Source organism: Acomys russatus, chromosome 7 (assembly GCF_903995435.1).
Source record: "Acomys russatus chromosome 7, mAcoRus1.1, whole genome shotgun sequence".
Taxonomy (NCBI): Eukaryota; Metazoa; Chordata; class Mammalia; order Rodentia; family Muridae; genus Acomys; species Acomys russatus.
Window position 1 is genome coordinate 5,185,185 of NC_067143.1, and position 22,360 is coordinate 5,207,544.

Below are 22,360 nucleotides of genomic sequence, written 5' to 3' on the forward strand. Positions count from 1 at the left end.
AAATCACGGGCGGTGGTGCAAGCCTGTAATCCCAGGACTCAGAAGTGGAGAAAGATCAGAATAGTGTTCAAGGTCACCCTCGGCTACATTACGATCTCGTGACCATCCTGGACTACTTGAGACCTTGCTGCAACGCGCGCGCACACACACACACACACACACACACACACACACACACCTTTAATCCCAGCACTCCTGAGTCAAAGGCAGACAGATCTAAATGAGTTTGCGGCCAGCCTGGTCTACATATCTAGTTCCAGGCCAGCAGGGATACATGAGAACCCGTCTGCACACACACACACACACACAGGGGTGGGCAGAGACAGAGACAGAAGAGCCCAGATACCTGAGCACGGACCTTCATAGTTCAGAGATGCTTGGGAGGTGAGGTAAACAAGGCCTAGATCGCCTCAGCAGCTACTCAGAGAGTGACCAAGAGGCTGGGAAGTCATGGTGGCAGAAAATTGGCCTTGTGCGGTCATTTGCACTTGTGCTTGTGTCTCCATATAAATCCCTAAGAGCGACAGGATGCTCAAATGTGTATCTGAAGATCTCTGGGGCACCGGAGGCATCTGGATTGCAGCAAGCTGAGGCCTGGGGGACTGGTGACTACCGTGGAGCATGCCTGTTTGTATTGAAGGTGGAATTGGGAGCACTGAAGTGTTCTGACCGTGACCGTGTGGGGAGTGCACGCAGAGATCCTCAATTTGAGGAACCTGTGTTTGGACCAGGGATTAGCAAGCAGAAGGCCCTGGGTTCTATCTGCACACTGTATAACCCCAGGGTGATGGTACACATCTGGAATCCCACACTGTGGAGGCAAGAGGATCATCAGTTGGTAGCCAGCTTAGGGCGTAGGAGATGCTTCACAGGGTGGGGGTGAGGGTGGGGGTGGGGAGAGGTGACCCAAACACCTGAGCCTGTAGTGTCTGAAAGTCTTGGGAACTAGAGGTCAGAAGATGCTGCTGGCTGTTGGCATTTTGGATATCCAGGAGCAAGGAAACTGAAGAACAGGGCAAGCTGGGAGGAACGCTGCTAGGTGGAGAGCCGGCTGTTTTAGAGGGTGGTCAGTGATACAGGGTGCTGTTGGTGGTTGCTGGGGCACAGGCCTCCGATTTAGCTGGATGGAATGTGGGGTCAGAAAAGGGCATGTTCAAGGGTAGAGTGAGAGCAGGCTTCACCACAGTTCTCTCAAGGGTCCGAGGTATCAGTGATTTAAAAAAAAAGGTCACTGTGCCTTTCCTAGTTATCCATTTCATCAGATAGCCCAAGATGCCCTTGACCTTGGAGTGATCCTCCTACAGCCTTCCAAGGACTGAGTCACCAGCCTGGCTTCAAAAGCCACTGGAGCCCCCAGGTACTTGCTTCTGCGGCTTTTGCTAGAGTGGCTCCTTGTTTGGGTCCAGGAGGAGGGAAGCTCAGCTTCTGCCTTCCCGATGGCTGAGGTACAGAGACTGTTGCTGGCCACCTAGAGTCGGAGGAAGAGCAAACCTCGATGTACAGGCACCCTCGGATGGGGACATGATCCCTGATGGCAGATTCCACTCTCAACAAAGGACAAAGGGCACAGTAAGGACTTAACAGGATACGTTGGAGGTCAGACTGGGGCCACGAGATGATGGGGGTACTGTGGGCTGGACCACACCTTGGCCACAACTACTTAATCATGCACCTCTTACCCTGTAACCATAAGCCTTATGTTAGTGCCCCAGAAGACAGATATGGAGTCACTGGACCCCTGTCCAGTGGGCTATGAAAACTCCCTCTGCTCTTCACGAGGTGAGCCTAGCCTGTGGGGGCCGGCTGGTAGTGTTGAGGCTTTTGCCTTACAATCTCCCGTAGCAGGGACTGGAGGGAGGATGCAGAGCACTGCTCTTGCTGAGTTCCTGCCTTAGGTGACTCAATCTCCTAACTCCAGCTCCAGGGTATCTGACATCTCTGCTCTCCCAGTGTACCTACCTGTGCTCAGACATGATGAATGCACATACTTTAGAAAATGTTTAATTCTGTGCAATGGAGCTGGGGTGTAGCTCAGTTAGAGAGCCTGCCAAGAGTGCAAAGCCCTGAATTCCATCCCAAGCACCACATAATCTGGGTCTGTAATCTCAAAGTTCAAAGCCAAGTCTCAAAAGCCTGTCTCAAAAATGGGGTAGGGTGAGATGAGGGTGGAAATAGCACAGCAGCCCTTTGGTCCCTCAGGAAGCCAGCCCAGATACTGCAAGTATGTCCAGTACCAAACATTGTATCTGTTTGTTGGCCTAGATATTGGTATTCTATGTACATTTGCTCACCACCTTCCCCCTTGTGATTCCCTAGATGCTAACAGTTCTTGGTTTAACCCATGGGATGCCTGAAACTTTTTGTGTGTACATGGGGCAGGGGGGTATTTTTTTGAGACAGGGTTTCTGTGTAGCCTTGGCTGTCCTAGACTTGCTTTGTAGACCAGGCTGGCCTTGAATCTACAGCGATTCGCCTGCCTCTGCCTCCCAAGGGCTGGGGATTCAAGGTATGTGCCACCACAGCCAGCTTTAATGTCATTTTTATAATTCCTGAAGTTGGAAATTCTAGTCCTCTTTCTAGTCTGGACCAATTTCTCTAGAAACTGCCATCCTGGGGTGCCCCTCTACTTTACCTATTGAACTGATTTTGTTGGTTTTCCCCCCTCTGAGATGAGAGTTTCTCTGTGTAGTCCTGGCTGTCCTGGAACTTACAGAAACCCACCTGCCTCCCAAACGCTCTAATTAAAGGTGTGCACTGCCACCATCCAGCTTGAACTGTTTTTGTTTGTTTGTTTGTTATGCTTTGTTTTTCAAGAGGGTCTGTGTGTAGCTTTGGCTGTCCTGGACTCGATTTGTAGACCAGGCTGGCCTCAAGCTCACAGCGATCCACCTGCCTCTGCCTCCCGAGTGCTGGCTGGGATTAAAGGTGTGTGCCACCACCGCCAGCTGAACTGGTTTCTTGAATCCTTCAATTCCAAAGCCAAGAGGAGCTTTGATTATATGCAAACCTTATCAACTCCTTAGGAAAGCTTTCACTAGTCACCCTGCAATGCTTTTCACAAGTTTTCCTTGTCCCAAGCTTTCTGCAATAGAACATACTTAGCAACACCACCAGCCTACTTGCACCCTGTGGAAACGCACAGCTTTCTCAGGACCAGTGTCTGTGACCTTACGCTGCAATGCTGCTCAGCTCTCTGGTGGTATTCTTTCTACATGTAAAGACTTCAGCATAGGTCAGAGTGTTGTCAGCCAGACCTAAATGGGATTGTGCCAGGCTAGTCACTGCTCCCGTGGGGCTCACACTCAAAGCTCTCCCAGCATTGCCCTACACACAGGCGCTTCCCAAGCAGAAGTCTGTCTGGCCACCTCTTACTTTGCAATGCTGTGTGTTCTCAGTGCCGGATTTCCCTACGGCACCTGTTAAGCAGCTCTGCTGGCTGGGAGAACAGCCTCACTTCAGGTCATAACATTCACTAGAAACAGTGCACCAAGTGGGGCTGGATAGTGTGAAGTGACCACCTTTTGGGAAGACAGCAAGTGCAGTAAGATACCAGGTGCCCACTATCAACAGGAAATTAATTTTATTCTTAAACCCAAGGGACCAGAACAACAACAAAAAAAAAACCCAAAAAACCCTCTACTCTCAAGAGGGTAAGCCAAGGTGGAAGGCTAGGAAGGCAGACAGCAAGGAAGGAGCATGTCCACAGCACAGGAGGCCTCTTCACTCGGGTGCTGCCTCCATCAGATACCCATTCTCTGGAGCCATGTACCCATCACCACCCTCTGCCTCCATGTACATGTCTCGACCATCACTACCTAGCCCTTCCAGCCCATTGTCCTGACCACCGCCACCCCCACCCCGGGCCTCATCCCTGCCCCTCTCGCTGCCCCGCTCCCCCCGTTTGTGCTCTCGATCCCGATCCCGGTCTCGGTCCCGACGGCGTTCCCTCTCGCTCCGGTGACTCCGCCGTCGCTCCCGGTCTCGATCCCGGCCCTTCTCTTCTGGGCCATCAGGGCCATCAGGCCCAAGCTCTCCAGGAGGCCCATCATCAGGAGCAGCATCACCAGCTTCAGAGGGTTCAGCCATGTCGCCGCCCCCGCCGCCGCCGCCCCCTCCTCCACCACCACCTCGGAGCTCCTCTTTTCGCTCCCGCTCCCGGCGCGCTCTCTCCCGGCTCCGACTGCTTCGTCGCTTTCGGTCTCTGTCCTTGTCCTTGCTCCGCTCTCTGGAACGGCGCCGCTCATCCTTGTCTCGACTCCGGGAGCGTCTCCTCCGGTCCCGAGAGCGGGAGCGTCTCCGTTCTCTCTCCTTGTCTCGCTCTCGGCTTCTTTCTCTGCGCTCCCGCTCGCGGTCCCGGTCCCGGTCTCTGTGTGGAAGTGGGGAGGGCCCCGGCCTAGAGGAGGGTAGCACTGTGTGTCAGGGCACCCCTTGTGGCTGCCCCACCCCAAGAAACCAGGTGCCCAATCTTACCTCTCATCATATCGGGATGTGTCATCCCGGCCTGAATGCCTGATATTCACGTCTGCCCCACCTCTTCTGGTACCACCAAGGCCACCTCCTATGGGCCAAGCAAAGAACACAGTCAAGCACTTCTATTGGTTGCCATGAGGCACAATCTCACACCATGTCCCCTTGTCACAGGACAGCCATGTTTTTCACACAAGGCTTTAACAAATTGCTATAGCTGGGAAATACCCTAAGAATCTTCTTGCCTCTTAAGCCAGACAACCTCACCTGAGGCCAGAGACTCTAGGCTAGTGGTGCACCTGCAATTTGTACTTCAAGCACGAGGTCCAAAGTGTGAACCTATAGAAAAGCTAAAAGAAGGTATGTGTGGTGTTGTATCCCTTTAATCCCATACTTGGGGAGACAGAGGCAGGTAGATCTTAAGAGTGTCCGCCAGCCCGCTCTACACAGGGAGACAAAAAACAAACAAACAAACAAACAAACAAACAAAAGGCAAAGCTGAAAGACTGGCCACACCCAGCTTCCCAGGGCAGCTTCCACTCCCAGCCTCCCCAGCGGCGGGCGCTCTGGCTCCCCACCATGGCCTTGGAGCAGGCCTGCGCTCCTGTCTCTGGACATTCTACTTCCCTATCAGTCTTCAAGTGCCAACTCAGCCCCTGCCCTGCCTGCCACACTGTCCCACTCTGCTGAATCACAGCCGCCAGCACCTCACCAACTGCTCACGGAAACCACTGCTACACCCTCCAGACCCTGAGGTGCCACAAAGAGGGGCTTTGCTGAACTTGTACAAGGTGGTGTGCACCTGAGGAGCAGGTAGTACTCTTAAATTTCAGATGGGGACCCACTAATGAGCCACTTGCCCCCAGTGTCTTGGAAAGGAAGGGTTATGGCTGGGAATCCTCCGTGCCTATGGGTCCCTGACCACATGCCTGAAGGTCTAGTGATGCAGGATTGCATTTCACAGAGGCGCACATGCAGAGGGAGGAAGTCAGCCACATGCCAGGCTGTTAAACTAGGCATAGGTAGCAGGTTGGAGTACTACAAAGCAGGACTAAGCTTGTAGCTGCTAGGTCACAACTTAAGAATGGGCAAGGACATCAATTACAAGATGTCAACAGCTTCTTTCAAAAGAAATACACTCAGAGCTGGAGAGATGGCTCAGCAGTTATGAGCACTGACTGCTCTTCCAGAGGTCCTGAGTTCAACTCCCAGCAACCACATGATGGCTCACAACCATCTATAATGTGATCTAATGTGCACTGTATACTTAATAAATCAATCTTAAAAGAAAGAAAGAAAGAAAGAAAGAAATACACTCGCTCCCTGCACACGAGGCAAGCTCCTTTCTGTCACCACTCTCCATATCTGACTTGCACAAGTCCAAAAGCAAGAGCTGGTTAAATCATAGTCTGAAATTTCAGAAAATGAGTTAAAACACACACCTCATCCTTTAGGGGCTGAGGCAGAAGGATCACCAAGAGCTGGAGGCCACCATGGACTTCACAGCTGAAGACTGCCTCAGAACCACACACTAACAACTACTACTGAGCAGCACTGCATGTGGAAGGTGCTGTACAGAGCTTCACAGGCTACATGTCTGCCCATGTGAGTGAAGAAGGCTCATACTATCACACTGTCAACAAGTCTGTACACCCGGACAACTGGCTTGTTTCTGCGACTTCAGGAATCTCCTAGCATAGCAGAAAGCCTCAAAAACTAGCCCTTTTTCTCAGAACTGGAGGACCCTGGGGGTTAGGGTGCTAGTCCAACTCAGCATGCATGCAAAGGTTAGAGCAAAGCCAGGTAATGCTGCCCAAGGCAGAGTGGTATCTGGCACACAAGACTTGAACCCAGTGGGGCCTAATGCTGAGGTATCGGTGAGCATAAAGCAGACTGACACCTGTCCACAGAGGGGAGCAGCACATTCGAAGTCCAGCTTCAAGGTCTTGTTGATAAGGATCCATTGACATCACAAGAGCCCTGCATCAGTAATCAGTAGGCCCCTCCTTTCAGTATGCCTCAGGACTTGCCACAATAACAACACTGATGGAGACAGCCAGCAGCAACCAGAAAGGCAGTGAGTGGGCAGATGCAGTCAGAGCACAGATAGGCTGCCGCTTTTATTTTTAAATACTTATTATTATGTGTACAGTGCTCCATCTGCATGTACATCTGCAGGCCAGAAGAGGGCATCAGATCACACTACAGATGGTTGTGAGCTACCATGTGGTTCCTGGGAATTGAACTCAGAACCTCTAGAGGAGCAATCTGTGCTCTTAACCCCTGAGCCATCTCTCTAGGCCCAGCTGTTGCTCTCTTGCTCCAGATATGAAACCAGGAACTGGGCTGGTGACTCAACAAGGGACTGAATGAAGAAGCCATTCTGTGAGAGCAAGAGCAAAGCTAGAGCCAGTGACTCAAACCATGCCTGTGCTGGGCATAAGGTGGCTGAGCCCAGTGCTGAAGTTTACCCACTGCACAATAGCTGCTACTGGTCATTCACTCATCCAGGAAAAGACTGAAGTGTGCTTGAGTGCCCATGTGTAGGTAGGGTTAGGGTTAGATGTGTGTGTGTGCACCAGTGACTAAGCCACGAAGATGACAAGACGACAAGCTAGAAATGGAGGGAACAATGTGGCACATGGGCTGAGGAGACAAACACAGGCACAGGCACCCAAAGAGCAGAATGTACTCACCTAGCCGCCGGGGCCTCCAGCCCTTCACAGTCCGGCCCCTCTCCACATCCACGAGGACCCTCCTGCCATCTATCTTCTTGCCATCTGCGTGCTTGTAAGCGGCTGCAACAGATGTGGGGGAGGGGGAAATTCCCCAGAAGGCCCTCTAGTCAGACAAGGCTCCACGCAACAGCATCCCTGCCCCTCAAACCCCACCTACACACACACACTCACACTCCCACCAGTCAGCCAGGCAACCAACAGTCAGACAGCCCTCTCCCCACCCTGAAGGGCCTGCTCCATCGGTGCCTGATTCCTTTCTGGCACCCCAAGTGCTACTGGGGGGCAAAACATCCACATTTGCTACCCCCCAGCTCCCACATGATGGAGCAGCCCCCTCCTGCCAGGGTGGCCAAAGTTGCTGCAAAGAAACTGGAGGTTAGCTGAATGCTGGCCTCTGCTGTGGGGAGGGCTCCTCCACACCCAGGCATGCACCCTAGACACCATGCTGGGCAGGAGGCCTACTAGGCCCCTCCACACCCAGGCATGCACCCTAGTCACCATGCTGAGGCAGGAGGCCCACCGGGCCCCTCCACACCCAGACCACACCAATTTTCTTTTTCTGTGTTTTCATAGGGGAGGTCAGTGTGAGGAAACAGACATCAGAACAGAAATGCACAGGAGTGGAAAGACCTTCAGGAACTAAGAGGGATAGAGGTGGGTGCTGAGCTCCCCAGGGGCCTCCAAGGACCCTGGCTAGACCCAGAGGGACACGTGCTGTGCTACTCAAAATCCCTGCCTTACCTGAGCCGACTGACCCTGCCACCACTTAGCCTGGCCAGCTCTGTCCTCCAAGCCGAGCTCAATGACAAGCAGGGCATGCAGCCCAGCCTGAGCCCTCAAGGAAGTTGAGGAGCATAGGATATAATGGGGAGGCCCAGAGCTCAGGCCTGTGCTCAGGCAGGGCTGTTAAGGTCAAAAAGTCCCTGTCCAGGTCCCAGCCCTGGCTAAGGGTCTGTGATCACCAACCACGACACCCTGCCCCACCCCTGCCCGCTCCCCCCCAATAACAACCAGAGGAAGAGAAAAAGGTGCCATTTACCGATGCCGGCCTTGCGGGTGTCCAAACCGAGCGGGATGGGGGGGGCCGGCAACTCCTGGGGGCCTGGCGAGGAGGCGGGCTTCCCGGGGGTGGGGTGGGGGTGGGACACGGGACTGCTTACCTGGAGACCCCAAGCTTACCTGAACACTCACACAGACCCCACACCCACCACCATTGGGGCAGCTAAAGCTACAGGAAGACCTGAGAAGTATAGAGACTACATTTCCCACATCACCTAGAGACAAGTGGGTGAAGGAAGGGGCCTCAGAGCCTCACATGGGAGTGACTTGAGCCTGGGCTGAAAGCCCTAGGTCTGTCTATCCTGCTTGCCCTTAAACAGCAGGCCTCAAGGCCTCAAAGCACCTGCTGCCTCACAACTGCCTCAAACAGTCACACTCCACTAGGCACAGGTCCTCAGTACTGGGCCAGGCTCTCCACCTCCAAACTCATACTCCCTCCCACTAGTGGCAGCAGCTGAGGCTGGTACACAGGGGACACCTGGGATCCAGGAAAGAGAATACTTCCCATGCTCCAGAAGGGGCCACTTGGCCCCTAACCCCAGAAGAAAGTGAGGGGGGAGGGAACTTGAGGACTGAGGTCAGTCAACTACAGGAACCCTGCTCAGGTTCCCCATCCCAAACCCCAGGAGAGGTCCAACCCAGAGAACAGCAAGAAGACCATGTAAGTGTGTCAGTCTAGGCTTCTCTCTCTTTCCCTCTCTTCCGCCTCTGAATAGGTTTAGTAAAAACTATCACACTTTCAGTTGTTTGAAGCCTGCTCCAGCCCCCCCACCACCCTGAATCCCAATCCATGCACTTTGGGGAGCTCAGGCACTGAACATCAGTTGCCTTCTGAGGAGGCTCCTACCACATCAAGACAGGAGGGACACAGTACCCCAAGTTAGCAGCCAGAGACTCTCCAGACCACTACGGTGACAACTCCGCAGAAGTCATAGGTCAGGGAGGGTCGGGCTGAAGGGCTCCACATAGAGCCCTGGTCCCAGGACACCCCAGCTTTAGGACTGCCAATACGACCCAGGTGTCAGGAGCTGGGTGGAGCCCGACTACGGATGGAGGCCAGTGCCTCTCCCACCGAGGTCCACCCTTCCCCTTGGGATCAGTGAAACTACCAGAGAGCATGTGGATGGGGGAAAGAGGGGTGAAGGGCACCCAAATGAGGAAAGGGCTGTGGGTAAGGGGAGCCTGAAGGGTGCCTGGGGTGGGAGGGGAAGCCTCACTGTTCCTAAGCTGCCTGGCTAAGCTGGGCTGGTGTGCGGTGCTGTGATCTTACCCATGATACAAACCCTTATACCAACCATACACTGAGGTGTTGTAAGGGGAGCGTAAGCATCAGCTGCAAGCCAGCTGCGTGGTGGCTGCAGTGACAATAAGAACAGTCAATTAATACGGCGGCCCCTGGACACGCCGCAGCCCTGCCCACCCCCACCCACCCAGCCCTACCCGAGTGGACGCCGCATAGCCTCAATGGGGCTTTGTAGCTGTGGGTGCTAAGCATGCCCACCAGATCACTACTTAATGAGAACTGGGTGGGGGTTGCGGTGGGGAGGTGGAGGGTCGGGTGGCCAGCCCAGTTCTACTGGGGGGAAGTGAGTGCTGGTTCAAAGGCCAGCTCAGTCCAACCTGGCGGCCCCCAACTCCAGTGGCGGCCTAATGGGGAGAAGTATCCCCAAAATCCGGCCCCTTCCCCCACCTCCAGCTGGCCCCATTCCTCACCCAGTGCCCTCCTGGCCCTTGAGGTTCAACGTGTGACACTTACCTCCCTGGGCTCACACACACGTTGTGGGGGATTTGGTTTTTGATTTTTTAAAAAACACGTATATATATATATATAAAAAAAAAGATATATCAGAAACAGAGGGAGAAGAGACAATGCTAAAGTCAGGTATGGCAGGGGAGGGAATAGACGACGGGGAGAGGCCGGGCAGCAAAGGTGAGAGGGTCAGAAGGAAGGGCAGAGGCTCAGCACTCACAGTGCATGTCTCGTTCATGCTCATACTCGATGAAGGCGTAACCACGGGGTTTTCCAGAGCGCTTACTGTATACCATGTGAATCTGCAGGGAAGCAGACGGCAGTCAGCCCCACACGTTACAGGGCTGCCCCACCCACCCGCAACACAACTTGTAACATAGGCCTTGGGCTGGGGACACACCAATAACAGATTTGTCCTTCAAGAGACCCAAGAGACTCTCAACCTGAAAGCCAGAGTGGAGTGGAAACCAGAGCAGCACAGAGGCAACACGTAGGAGGCAGAGGGTCTTCAAGAGCAGGCTGGAGGGGCTGTGGTATAGCTCTATGGAAAATGAACATTCTGATGGTGGGGATCCTCAGATGAGGCCAAAGGCAGACAGGCAAGTGCTCCCAAAGCCAGCCAAGTATGAGGAATGAACACTGCTGAGCATAAAGGGCCACTGTGGATAGTCCATGTACAAGTAGGGAAACAGGGGTCTGCCTGCAACTGTGGCAAGAAGGCATGTGCAGACAAGACCCAGCACACGGGAAGGCCGGGAGACTAGAGGGCCCAAGGCAGGACAGGCAGGGATGAGGAAGCGTGTGGTCACACTGTAAGGCCATGTGAGGTCAGGCTGAAGCTTCTGGAGCCTGTCTCCATCTGCCAGGGACACAGGAGGCTTGAGCACAGACAACCAGGATTCAGACAGGAATGCTGGGACACAGGAGGTAAGGCAAAATAGTAAGCCTTCTGGGAGGTAACAGTATTCAATTGTGTTCCCAAGGAATGACTGGCTTTCTATGCACATGGGTGCACATGGTCCTAAGCTTGCTCAGGAATCCTAGGATTTTTAACTCTACAACCTGCATTCTTCAAAAGCAACTGAGATTCCAAGCTGATATGCCAGAGCCAGGTTCCATCAGGCCATGGGGGAAACCTAGTTTCTGAGACCTAAGAATCAGGACAGGCCAGAGGGCTCATCCAATGCCTTGCCCTGGGCTAAGCAGCTTGTGTCTGTCATGAGCACCAGGTCTTACTTTGTCTCCCAGCAGAGGAAAATAAGACAGAGCAGTTAACCTGTATGTCAAAGCTTTATGGAGCATCTCTTTCTTGCATTTTAGTACAGACCTCAACCTTATGAAAACCTTACTGCCTCAGTTTCTCCAGGGTTTGGATTACAGTTATGAGCCTCCATACTTAAAGCTCCCACTACATTCTATTTAAATAATCTCTTGAGATTATAGTAATTTCATTTCTTCCTTCCAAACCCTCCCATACTCTTTTCAAAGTTTTTAAACTTTGTAAAAAATTTATTAAACTTTTAATTATTGGTGCATATATGTATGTTTAAACATCCCTAAATACGACCTGCTCAGTCCATATATACCGGCATCTTGATGTTTTCAAGGCTTACAATTTGGATAACTAATTAGTGTACTTTTGCCTAATTCCCTTCTAACTATTTCTCCACCTGCCCCTACCTCCTGCGTGCTGGGGTTAAAGGTGTGCTCCACCACTTCTGGAGCATGTTTCTACCAAAGGGTCAGACAGCAGAGACCTCAGACTGAGGGCCACATAACACACCCTGGTTTAGGTACTGCCTTGTAGCAGTAACATCTGCAGATAGTATGGAAATTAACAGGTCTTCCTTAGCTAAACAGCAAATTCAAGGGCAGTTTGCACAACTTAGCAAGACATTTCAAAGTAAAACAGAGGCGGGGATGGGGCTGGAGAGATGGCTCAGTGGTTAAGAGCACTGGCTGCTCTTCCAGAGGCCCTGAGTTCAGTTCCCAGCACCCACATGGTGGCTCATAACCATCAATAGGATCCGATGCTCTCTGTACTCCGATACATAAAATAAATAAATCTTTTAAAAAAAAAAAAAAAAAAAAAAAAAATCAAAATAAAACAAAACAGGGGGAAGGCGTTGGATAAGTGGCCCCTGGAGGTTAAGAGCACGAGCTGCTTTTACTAAAAACCTAAGTTCCATTCCCAGCACCCACAGTACAGCTAACAACAGTCTGTAACTCCAGTTCAAGATCAAGGGCACTGCTGTACACACTTGGCACACATTCATGAAGGCAAAATACACAATTTTTTTTTTTTTGAGACAGGGTTTCTTTGTGTAGCCCTGGCTGGCCTGTACTCCCTCGTAGACCAGGCTGGCCTCAAACTTACAATGATCCACCTGCCCCTGCCTCCCCAGTACTGGGACTAAAGGTGTATGCCACCACAGCAGGCTCTAGAACCTGTCTTAACAAATAAATGACTATAAACATCTGTGAATGGGCTGAGCTGTGGCTTAGCTGGCAGGTGGATCCCTAGCATGCATGAAGCCCCGTGGTGGTACACACCTATAAGCCACAACTCCAGCACTCTGGAGGCAGACGGGCATCACAATATAAGATCATCCTCTACATACATAATGAACTCAAGGCCAGTCTGAACTGTGGGACAATCTTAGAAGATAAGAGCCAGTGAGGTATCTGAGTCTGATCTCTAGAACTGACACTGTGGAAGAAAATCCACCTTACATGTTCTTTTATCTCTAATCATGCCAACCCAACCCTCCTTCCCCAAGATAATAAAGTGATGTGACCCAGGGACTCCAATGTCCTTCATCTGGCCTCCCAGGACACTACATTCACATGAACATGCATCCATATGGGCAACTAAAATAAACCTTTAAGAAATCTAAGAGAGGGAGCTGGAGAGATGACTCAGAGGTTAGGAGAACTGCTTCCTATTCCAAAGGTCCTGATTCAGTTCCCAGAAACCACATGGTGGCTCACAACCATCTCTAATGAGAATCTATTGCCCTCTTCTGGCATGAAGGTGTATGTGCAAACAGAACACTATATACATAATAATTTAACAATTAAAAAGGAAAAGAAAGAAATCTAAAAAATGCTGGTGGTGTGGTGTACACCTTTAATCTCAGCACTCAGGAGGCAGAGGCAGGCAGATCGCTGTGAGTTTGAGGCCAGCCCTGTCTACAAAGCAAGCCTGGGACAGCCAGAAAAACCCTGTCTTGAAAAAAACAAACAAAAAAAAGTTTCAAATAAACTTAATGCCTCAGTAGTTAAGAGCACTTGATGCTCTCGCAGAGGACCTGCAAAAGCCTGTATAACCCCTGTTCTAGGGGATCTAGTAACTTCTTCTGACCCACCTGTGCACCAGGCACCAATGCAGCACACTTACATACAAGCATCCAAAAGGACACTCATATACATAAAAGTTTGGGGTTTTTTTGTTTTTGTTTTTTAAAGAGACAAGGCTTCTCTGTGTGACCTTGGCTGTCCTGGATTTGCTTTGTAGACCAGGGTATCCTTAAACTCAGAGATCTGCCGGCCTGAGTTCCTGAGTGCTGGGATTAAAGGAAAGGGCCACCATGTCCAACTAAAATAAAGATCTTTTAAGTAAAGCTGCAATAATGCAAGGGCTATATATAATTTCGGGTACAGTGTTTGCTCGGCATATATACTGCTGTCATGGGCTTAAAGCCCTAGTCCTGAGGGTAGAGAAAGAAATAACTAATGAAAGAGGTCTTGGGCAGTGAAGACAGGAGGAATGGTAGTTCAAGACCATTCAAAGCTTTGCAGCCAGTCTTAGATGCACGAGACTCTGCCTAAAAACAAACTGTAACAAACAAACCACCTAAACCCAGCCTGCCTTCACTGGGCCTGCCTGACTGCATATATGCTTGAAGTACACAAAGACTCGTCACTTCCAACGTTACTTCTGATAGTAAAGCTACACTAGTTGGGTGGTGGTGGTGGCACAATCCTTTAATCCCAGCATTCGGGGAGGCAGAGGCAGGTGCATCTGTGTGAGTTGGAGGCCAGCCTGGTCTACAAAGTGAATCCTGGACAGCCAAGGCTACACAGAGAAACCCTGTCTCAAAAAACTACACTAAAGGAAATAAACCCAGGCCTGGAAAAGATATGAACCAGCCTGGGCTGGGAATTCAGCGTCCCTTCTCTCTCTAGGCTACTGCTCCCTCCCCCTCAAGTACCCAACTCAACCCTTCACTCCAATCCACTTACTCTTTTGATGGGTCCATACACCTCAAACTCTCTCCGAAGCTTAGACTCTGTTGTGTCATAGTTCTAAAGGAGACAAAGCTAAGTTAAATAGAAGTACATTGTTCCAAAGCCCTTGCGCCACCCAGGAACAGACCGAAGTCCTCAGCAGCCTAGAGTTCCCAGGACACTTACCACTCTAGCCACGAACAGAGTCTTGAAGGCATCGCCCTGAGCATTGGGATCATTGTGAGGGTCCCCTATACAAGGAGGAGAAAACATTTTTTTTTCTTTAAAAAGATTTACTATTTATACTGCCTTCTGCGCACATGTGTGCCTGTACCCCAGAAGAGGGCACCAGATCTCATTGTAGATGGCTGTGAGCCACCATGTAGTTGCTGGGAATTAAACTCAGGACCTCTGGAAGAGCAGTCAGTGCTCTTAACCTCTGAGCCATCTCTAGCCCCCGAGGAGAAAACTTTAAGAAAATTTTTTTGTTGGGTTTTTTTGTTTGTTTGTTTCCGAGACAGGGCTTCTCTGTGTACCCACAGTCTTGAGTAGAAGAGTGCTGGGCAGAAGCTGAGGACATGAAGATGGAACCTAGGCAGGTCCCCTTCTAGAAGAAAAGCTCACGGTTAGTTGGCAAGCTTGAGCTTGAGGTCTGGTTTCACTAAAGCTTGATGGCCTTTTCTTTTTGTTTCCAAGACAGGGTCTCTCTGTGTAGCCCTAGCTGTCCTGGACTTGCTTTGTAAACCAAGCTGGCCTAGAACTGACAGAGATCTGCCTGCCTCTAGCTCCCTGAATGCTAGGATTAAAGGCGTGGGCCACCACACCCAGCTGGTGGTGGTCCTTTGGATCACAAGGACATACCAGTTAATACGGCAACAGGGCTCCTCGTTACACTAAGACTTTCAACTACACTTCCACTCAAGAGATGACCCTCAATGTTGCCAACCTCATCCCAGGAGCTGTCCTGCTACCTGGCCCTAACGAGAGTATGTTCCTAGGGTGCTGAAAATAGAGAGAGAAAAAAGGAATCAATGAATAGCTATGGTGTCCCTTTTTCATGTCTCTTTAAATAAATGCCACTCTTTGGGGCAAAAAGAACCTAGAAACACAACTTTACAAAGGGGCCAGGTATGTAGCTCGGAAGAGGAGCGTTAGGGAGGAGAGTCCATGCACAAAGCCTTGGGTTCTGTGGGTGCATCTGCTGGACATTTAGCAAGAAACAGGGACAGGTCTTTGTGACAAGCTAGGGAAGTTATACATGGTGCTGTGATGGCTAATCTTAGTTGTCAACCTTTACACATCTGGAATCATCTAAAACCCAAGCAGATGGGCACACCCTTAAGGATTTCTGGATTTATCATTTGGGGTAAAAAGACCCAACTTACACATGTTGGCAGCCAACATAAAGCCATGAAGGAAGGAAGAGTTTGCCTGGCTGCCCTGCCTCTCCTGCCAGGGTCATCGATCCTGCTGCTGAGGCATTCTTTCACTGGTTAGAACCTACTTAGTCACGATTCCAGCTGACACATTCTTAGCCTTTCTGTTGAGAAACACCCGTTGTTTGCCTAGGCATACCACAGCCTGTAAACTACTCTAATGTCTCATACACACACACACACACACACACACACACACACACACACACCCTCCCCCCTGTATCGGTTCTGTTCCTTTAGAAAACCCTAACACACCAGGCATGGCACACATCTGTAATCTCAGCACTCAGGAGGCAGAGGTAGGTGGACCTCTGTGAGTTCGAGGTCAGCCTGGTCTACAAGGCAAGTCCAGGACAGACAAGGCTACACAGAGAATCAGTCTCAAAAAACAAATGAACAAAAAACCCTAACACAGGTGTTAAAGACAAAGTGAGGAATAGCATCTAGAAAACAACTTGCACATCTGGAAAGCCATGTTTCAGGAAAGGCAAAATCCCATAGCAACTGGGAGTACAGAGGTGCTTTTGTGGCTTGAATATGAACTATGAGGTGTCTAATAAAATAAACACAGCCAGGCAGAGCACACGGAGCTCCACACATCATCTGTTACTCATAGGCACTAAGTACTCTTGTTCTAAACTACAGTTTAGAAAGAACTGATTCGCCAGGCCTGCAGACAATAAGTGAAGACAGGCCTCATCCTGTGATGACTCTCTACCTACTCAACACTGAGACCTGACCCTTTTGTGAGTCTGGTTACCAAGCATTACTCAAATCCTCCGTATCTGGAGGGTGAAGCATCTCCAATTCCAGATCAGGGAGCTAGGGATAGTGCCAGGACCAATGAGCAGACCACCCATGCCTTCCCTGAAGACACAGTGGAATGTGTTCCTTTACAGGAAGGGCAAGTGACTGGGGTCTCACTACCTGTTAAAAGTCTAAACTAAAGTCAGCCAGGTGTGGTGGCGCACACCTTTAATCCCAGCACTTAGGAGCAGAGGCAAGTGGATCGCTGTGAGTTCAAGGCCAGCCTGGTCTACAAAGTGAGTCCAGTACAGCCAAGGCTACACAGAGAAACCCTGTCTCGAAAAACCAAAAACACATACACAAAAAAAGACCACCAAACCAAACAAAAAGCCTAAACCAAGCAGAGATGGAGGAACGGCTCAGCAGTTAGGAGCACTGGTTGTTCTTCCAGAAGGCTGGGATTTGATTCCCAGCAGCCACACAGCAGCTCCTAACTGTCCAACTCAAATTCCAGGTAATCTTATGCCTTCTTCTGGTCTCCTACATGCATGTAAGCAAAATACCCATACCAATAAATAAATAAATAAATAAATACAAGAATGTAAAAAAGGAAGCCTACTCCAAGTGCTGTTGTTGACAACTGGTTGCTAGGAAAAGTGAAAAGCTCTGCCTTTTAAGCTCCCAGCAGAACAGTGCCCCACATGTGGCCTGGGAAGAGAACAAACTGAGACTGGAGAGGATTGCTAGGAGGGAGAAGCTTACACATTTTCAGCTCCGTCTCCACTTCCTGCTGTCGCCGTTCAATCTTTTCCCGTCTCTGCAGTAGAAAGAAAGAGAGTGAGTGCACGCAAAAGTACCTTAATAGCATGGACCATTTGAAAAAAAGTAGCTAAGGGCTGGAGAGATGGCTCAGTGGTTAAGAGTCTGCTCTTCCAGAGGTCCTGAGTTCAATTCCCAGCAACCACATGATGGCTCACGACCATCTATAAAGAGATGTGGTGCCGTCTGCTGGCCTGCAGGTGTACATGCAAGCAGAACACTGTATACATAATAAATAAATCTTTAAAAAGAAGCCGGGCAGTGATGGCACACACCTTTAATCCCAGCATTCAGGGAGGCAGAGGGAGGCAGATTGCTGTGAGTTCGAGGCCAGCCTGGTCTATGATGTGAATCCAGGACAGCCAAGGCTACACAGAGAAACCCTGTCTTAAAAAAACTAAAACAATAAAAAAATAAAAAGACTAAGAGGTGCTATGAGTAATAGTGCTGGCCTTAAATTCCAGCACTTGGGTAGTAGAGGCAGAATAAGATCTGAGTGTGATTACAGAGTAAGTTCCAGACAGCCAGGGCAATACAAAGAAACCAAGCCTTGAAAAACAAAACAGAACAACCCCCCTAAAAGACTAAGAGGTTATAAACGTACCTTTCTCTCCATGCGCTCCTCCCGGGTTTCTGCCCTAGTTGGAGGAGGGGCATCTCGAGGGTCCTAGGAACAACAAGAGAGGTGACAGGGAAGGAACGCTGATGGAAAAGCAAGGCATGCATGCCAGCAAGGAACAGACTCTCCACTCCCTCTCATGCACAAATGCCAATGATTCCCTCTGCACTGACTGGAGATGGGTGAAGAGTGGTCCACATGAGGTGTGCTCCACGGACCAGTGCCAGCCAGACTGCTACAGGTCTGTGAAAAGGTCAATATAGAAACCTCCAGTGTTCAGAAACTTCTACTTAGCTCAAGTAACTTTATGTCTACTAGGCATAATAATAAAAATAAGTCTCAATTTTGAGGGTCCTTTAAAAAAACAAAACAAGCAATTTTTTATATTATCAAAAGCATCCATCACTGAGCAGTGGTGACATAGGCTTTTAATCGTTAACACTTGAAAGGCTGATCTCCAAGTCAAGGCCAGCCTGGTCTACAGAGGCAGTTCCAGGAAAGCCCTGGCCCCTCCACCCAAACGTTCACTCTATATGACTGTAGATATTTGTTGATCAGATTATGACTCAGGTGACATAGCTGTAAAATACAATTCCAAAGCTTTATGGCTTTCATTGCCAGGAATCCTGCCACTTTCCACGACTCCAAATATCATTTAGAGAGCCAAATGCTAGCAATAAAGCATGTCTGCAACAGCTGGGTGCAGAGGCACACGCCTATGATCCCGGCACTCAGGGAAGGCAGAGGCAGGCTGTGAGTTTGAGGCTATCCTTGTCTACAGAGTGAGTCTAGGACTACCACGGCTACACAGAGAAACCCTATCTTGAAAAACAAAACAAAACAAAATAGGGAGAGAAGAAAGAAATATGTCTGAAACAGTGGACAGGCAGACCTCCAAAGCAAGGCAATCTGTAATGCCATAGCAGGTCTTAAAATCTTAACCAAGCTTTCATTAAATACTAACAGGCACATGACCTGCATAAAGGACACCACTGAGCTCTACTCATTAGACTACGTTTATTGGATAGTAACATTTGTCAAGTAGAGGTTCACCAAGGCAGGTAGGCAAATATAACTAAAGAATCACGGTGGTGGCGCATGCCTTTAAGCCCAGCAATCGGGAGGCAGAGGCAGGTGGATTCCCCCTGACTTCGAGGGCAGCCTGGTCTACAAAGCATGTCCAGGACAGCCAAGGTTACACAGAGAAACCTTGTCTGGAAGGGTGGGGGAATCACCTTCTGATATCTAGTCAGTTCTGCCTTTTCTACTCAATGTCAGAATGTTTCTCCTAAAACTTCTGGTTATATGGCAGCACACGTCTCAGGTGTGCTCTGAGAGTGGGCATGACAAACTTTCTAGATGGGAGAATTGATGGCCAGGAGCTCAAGTGGTTCAGATGTAGTCACACACATACAGAAAGTACAGAGCCCAACCCCAAGACTCGAGCCTTAAGCACTGTAGACACACTGCTGAGCCCTAGGAAACAGGGTACTCTTTAAAAATCCTTTTCCTTCTGGGAGTGGTGGCGCACGACTTTAAATCCCAGCACTCGGGAGGCAGAGGCAGGCAGTTGCTGTGAGTTGGAGGCCAGCCTGGTCTACAAAGGGAGTCCAGGACGACCAAGGCTACACAAAGAAACCCTGTCTCAAAAAATAAAACAAACAAAACCCCAAAAATCCTTTTCCTTTCACATGTATTTCGATGAGGATGTAGGCTGGATGTTTCACAGGGTGCATGTAGAAGTCAAGTGGACAAAATGCTCGAGTGGACCCTCTCCTTCCACAGTGTGGTCTCAAGGAAGAGAACTCAGCTCATGAAGGCAAACACCTTCAACTGCCTGCTAAGCCGTATCTGCTGCCAACACTGTCCTCTTCATGACATAAAAAACAGTAACTGCAGTGACAAACGTTAACATTCACTGACTGCCTTACACCAAATCCTTGAACGTAAATTCTGGAACTCAGCTCTCCACTGATTTCATCTTACTGCCATCCTCTGCTAACCAATGCATTAAAAATATGCTTTCTGGGTTGGTGGTGTAATTCTGGCACTTTGAGAAGAGGAAGCAGGCGGATCATGGGTTCAAGGCCAGCCTTAGTGGCAAAGGGAAATCAAAACCAACCAGGGCTCCAAAAAAGCCTGTCATTCACCACCACCACCACCACCAAAAAGCAACAAAACCCCACAAACAAAACAAATTCAAAAGTGGTGGCTCACACCTTTAATCTCAGCACTGGGGAACTAGGGAAGCAAAGGCAGGTAGATCTCCAAGTTTGAGGCCAGACTGGTCTACAGACAGGACAGTCAGGGCTACACAGAGAAACCCTGTCTCAAAAAACCTAAGACAGACACACTTTCCAATGGAAGAAATCTGACCAAGCTGGGTGCAGTGGTACATGTTTGTAATCCTACCACCCAGGGAGGCAGAGGCAAGCAGATCTTTGTGAGTTAATAGGCCAGCCAGCCTGGTCTAGAGTCAGTACAGCCAAGGATACAGAGAAATCCTATCTCAAAAAATAAATAAATAAATAAAAAATGAAAGAAATCTGATCAATCGTATAGGCTAAAGACCACTAGACTCCTTCAAAAGACATTCTTAGCCTTACAAAGAAACTAACATGGAATTAGCCACTCATGGAGACACATACCCAATACTTCAGCATTTGGGAGGCTGGGAAAGGAGGACTGCCACCAAGATCAAAGCCACCCTGGGTTACATAGCAAAAACCTGTCTCAAAACTCAACCAAAAATGGGTTAGCATGATGGTTCTCAGGGTAAGACTCTTGTCAGCAAGGCTGATGACTTGAGCTGGGTCTTCTGGACCCACACAGTGGGAAGAGAATGGACTCGCGCAAGTTGTCCATGACCTTCAAGGTCTCACACACACATCCACGTATATAAAAGTGTAATCCCAGCACTCAGGAGGCAGAGGCAGGCGGATCTCTATGACTTTGAGGCCAGCCTGGTCTACAAAGCAAGCTCCAGGACAGCCAGGGCTACACAGAGAAACACTGTCTAAACAAAACAACAAAACAAGCCTTAATTAAAAGGCATACAAAAACCACAAGACCAGGAAAAGTCAAAGCCACATCTGTAAACCACACAACTAAAAACATTTAGAAGCTGAACTCTTATCCCAGCACTTGAGAAGCAGAGGCAGACAGATCTGAGTTCGAGGACAGCCAAGGCTACACAGAGAAACCCTGTCTCGAACCGCCACCCCGCCAAAAGAAGTTTAACTCTTCAGTGCAGCCTGCTCCCACCCAGACCCAAAGACTCCTAGTGCGCTCAGTATACTCACCTCAAACTCTCTGATGTATGGTGCAATGCCACAGTAAGGTTGGTTGTGGTGTTTTTCATGTGGCAGCTTTTCCAGGGGTGGCAGGTACGGGATGGGGTCTCGGGGTGCAAAGAGGGCCAGAAGGTTGGGAGGCAGAAACTGTGTCATCTTGCCAAACCTGAGATCAGAAACCTCAGCGTTAGAGTACTTCAGCACAGGTGGTTTCCTTCAGGGCCCCTTCACTCAAAAACAAAACAACAACAACAAAAAAAAAAAAAAAAACCCACAAAAAAACAACGCGAGAGGCTGCGAGAAGGATGCTGCCATCTCGGGTATGCGGGTGACCGCTGTCTGCTTGGAAAAGGAAGGTTTTGGCACAAGCTAAGAAACGGAAGATTAGTAACACAGAAAACAAAGAGGAAAGAGAGTTAGGAGTTGTGGAACCCGGAGATCCTGAGGCACTGAGCTCTGGGGGTTGCTGGCTTCATACCTTGAAGATTATGAGGTAGGAGTCGCAAGGTTAGGCCGTAAAGATTTTCATCAAACAAGCCAGTGGCCTCGGCGTAAAAGATCTAGAATCCCATAAGCGAAAGAAATTGTGGGTAGAGGTCCAGGATGCGACCAAAAAAAAAAGAAAAGAAAAAAAAAGGGAAAAAAAAAGGCAAGGAGAAAGGCAACACACAAACCGCAAGGGCCTGTGGGTAGGGGACCGCAGGACGTAGGGGGAGGGGAGGCCAAGAGAAAGAGGGCAGGAGTGCCCGGAGAACTCTGGGAAAAGAATGGGGGAAATGAGGGGGTACAAAAAAAAAAAAAAAAAAAGGCTGAGGCGCAGGACCGGGAAGTGGGCCACAGGCGCGGGGAAAGGGCTCGGGGGCCCCGCAAGGGCTTCTGGGTAGCGGCCCCGCACCCCGTTAGGGCCACTCATTCACTCACTCACCGCGCGGCGCTGTCCTCGGCCTGACGTTAGTCTCGGGCCTCGCGGCCGCCGTTCACAAACAAAACCACCCGCTCTGGCTTCCACTTCGGCGGCGCCCGCGTCAGCTGTCCTCAGGGGCCCGCGCAGCGCGCGCAAAGCAGGCCGCTCCTCGCAGCCCGCGCGGCCTCAGCTCGCGACCAGAACCGGGAGCGGGTCTCGACGCGAATCCCTCCGCCGACCGCACTGCGCATGCGCCGCTCGAGTCAAAGGAAGCCCGCAGGGAGAGCCCGGTCCCCAC

General features: G+C 50.1%; 1 protein-coding gene across 1 annotated transcript; it reads right to left on the reverse strand.

The window, feature by feature from the left end:
- Positions 1–3,627: 3,627 nt before the first annotated feature.
- Positions 3,628–22,287, reverse strand: Snrnp70 (small nuclear ribonucleoprotein U1 subunit 70). The gene is made up of 10 exons (XM_051148520.1): positions 22,084–22,287; positions 21,168–21,324; positions 17,851–17,913; positions 17,190–17,244; positions 14,431–14,495; positions 14,260–14,322; positions 10,235–10,316; positions 7,164–7,265; positions 4,471–4,558; positions 3,628–4,393 (listed from the first exon to the last, which is right to left on the reverse strand). The coding sequence occupies exons 2-10, from the start codon at positions 21,312–21,314 to the stop codon at positions 3,721–3,723; spliced, it is 1,338 nt and encodes a 445-aa protein (XP_051004477.1). The 5' UTR covers positions 21,315–21,324; positions 22,084–22,287; the 3' UTR covers positions 3,628–3,720.
- Between the last annotated feature and the right edge of the window lie 73 nt (positions 22,288–22,360).

What these genes read in the sequence shown, in the direction of transcription:
- Snrnp70 (XM_051148520.1), bottom strand. Translation starts at nt 21,314, where the DNA reads ATGACACAGTTTCTGCCTCCCAACCTTCTGGCCCTCTTTGCACCCCGA. An exon ending in CATACATCAGAGAGTTTGAG is followed by an intron (nt 17,914 to 21,167) that starts GTGAGTATACTG and finishes TGTTGTTCCTAG; the next exon opens with GACCCTCGAGATGCCCCTCC. An exon ending in CTCTGTTCGTGGCTAGAGTG is followed by an intron (nt 14,323 to 14,430) that starts GTAAGTGTCCTG and finishes TGTCTCCTTTAG; the next exon opens with AACTATGACACAACAGAGTC.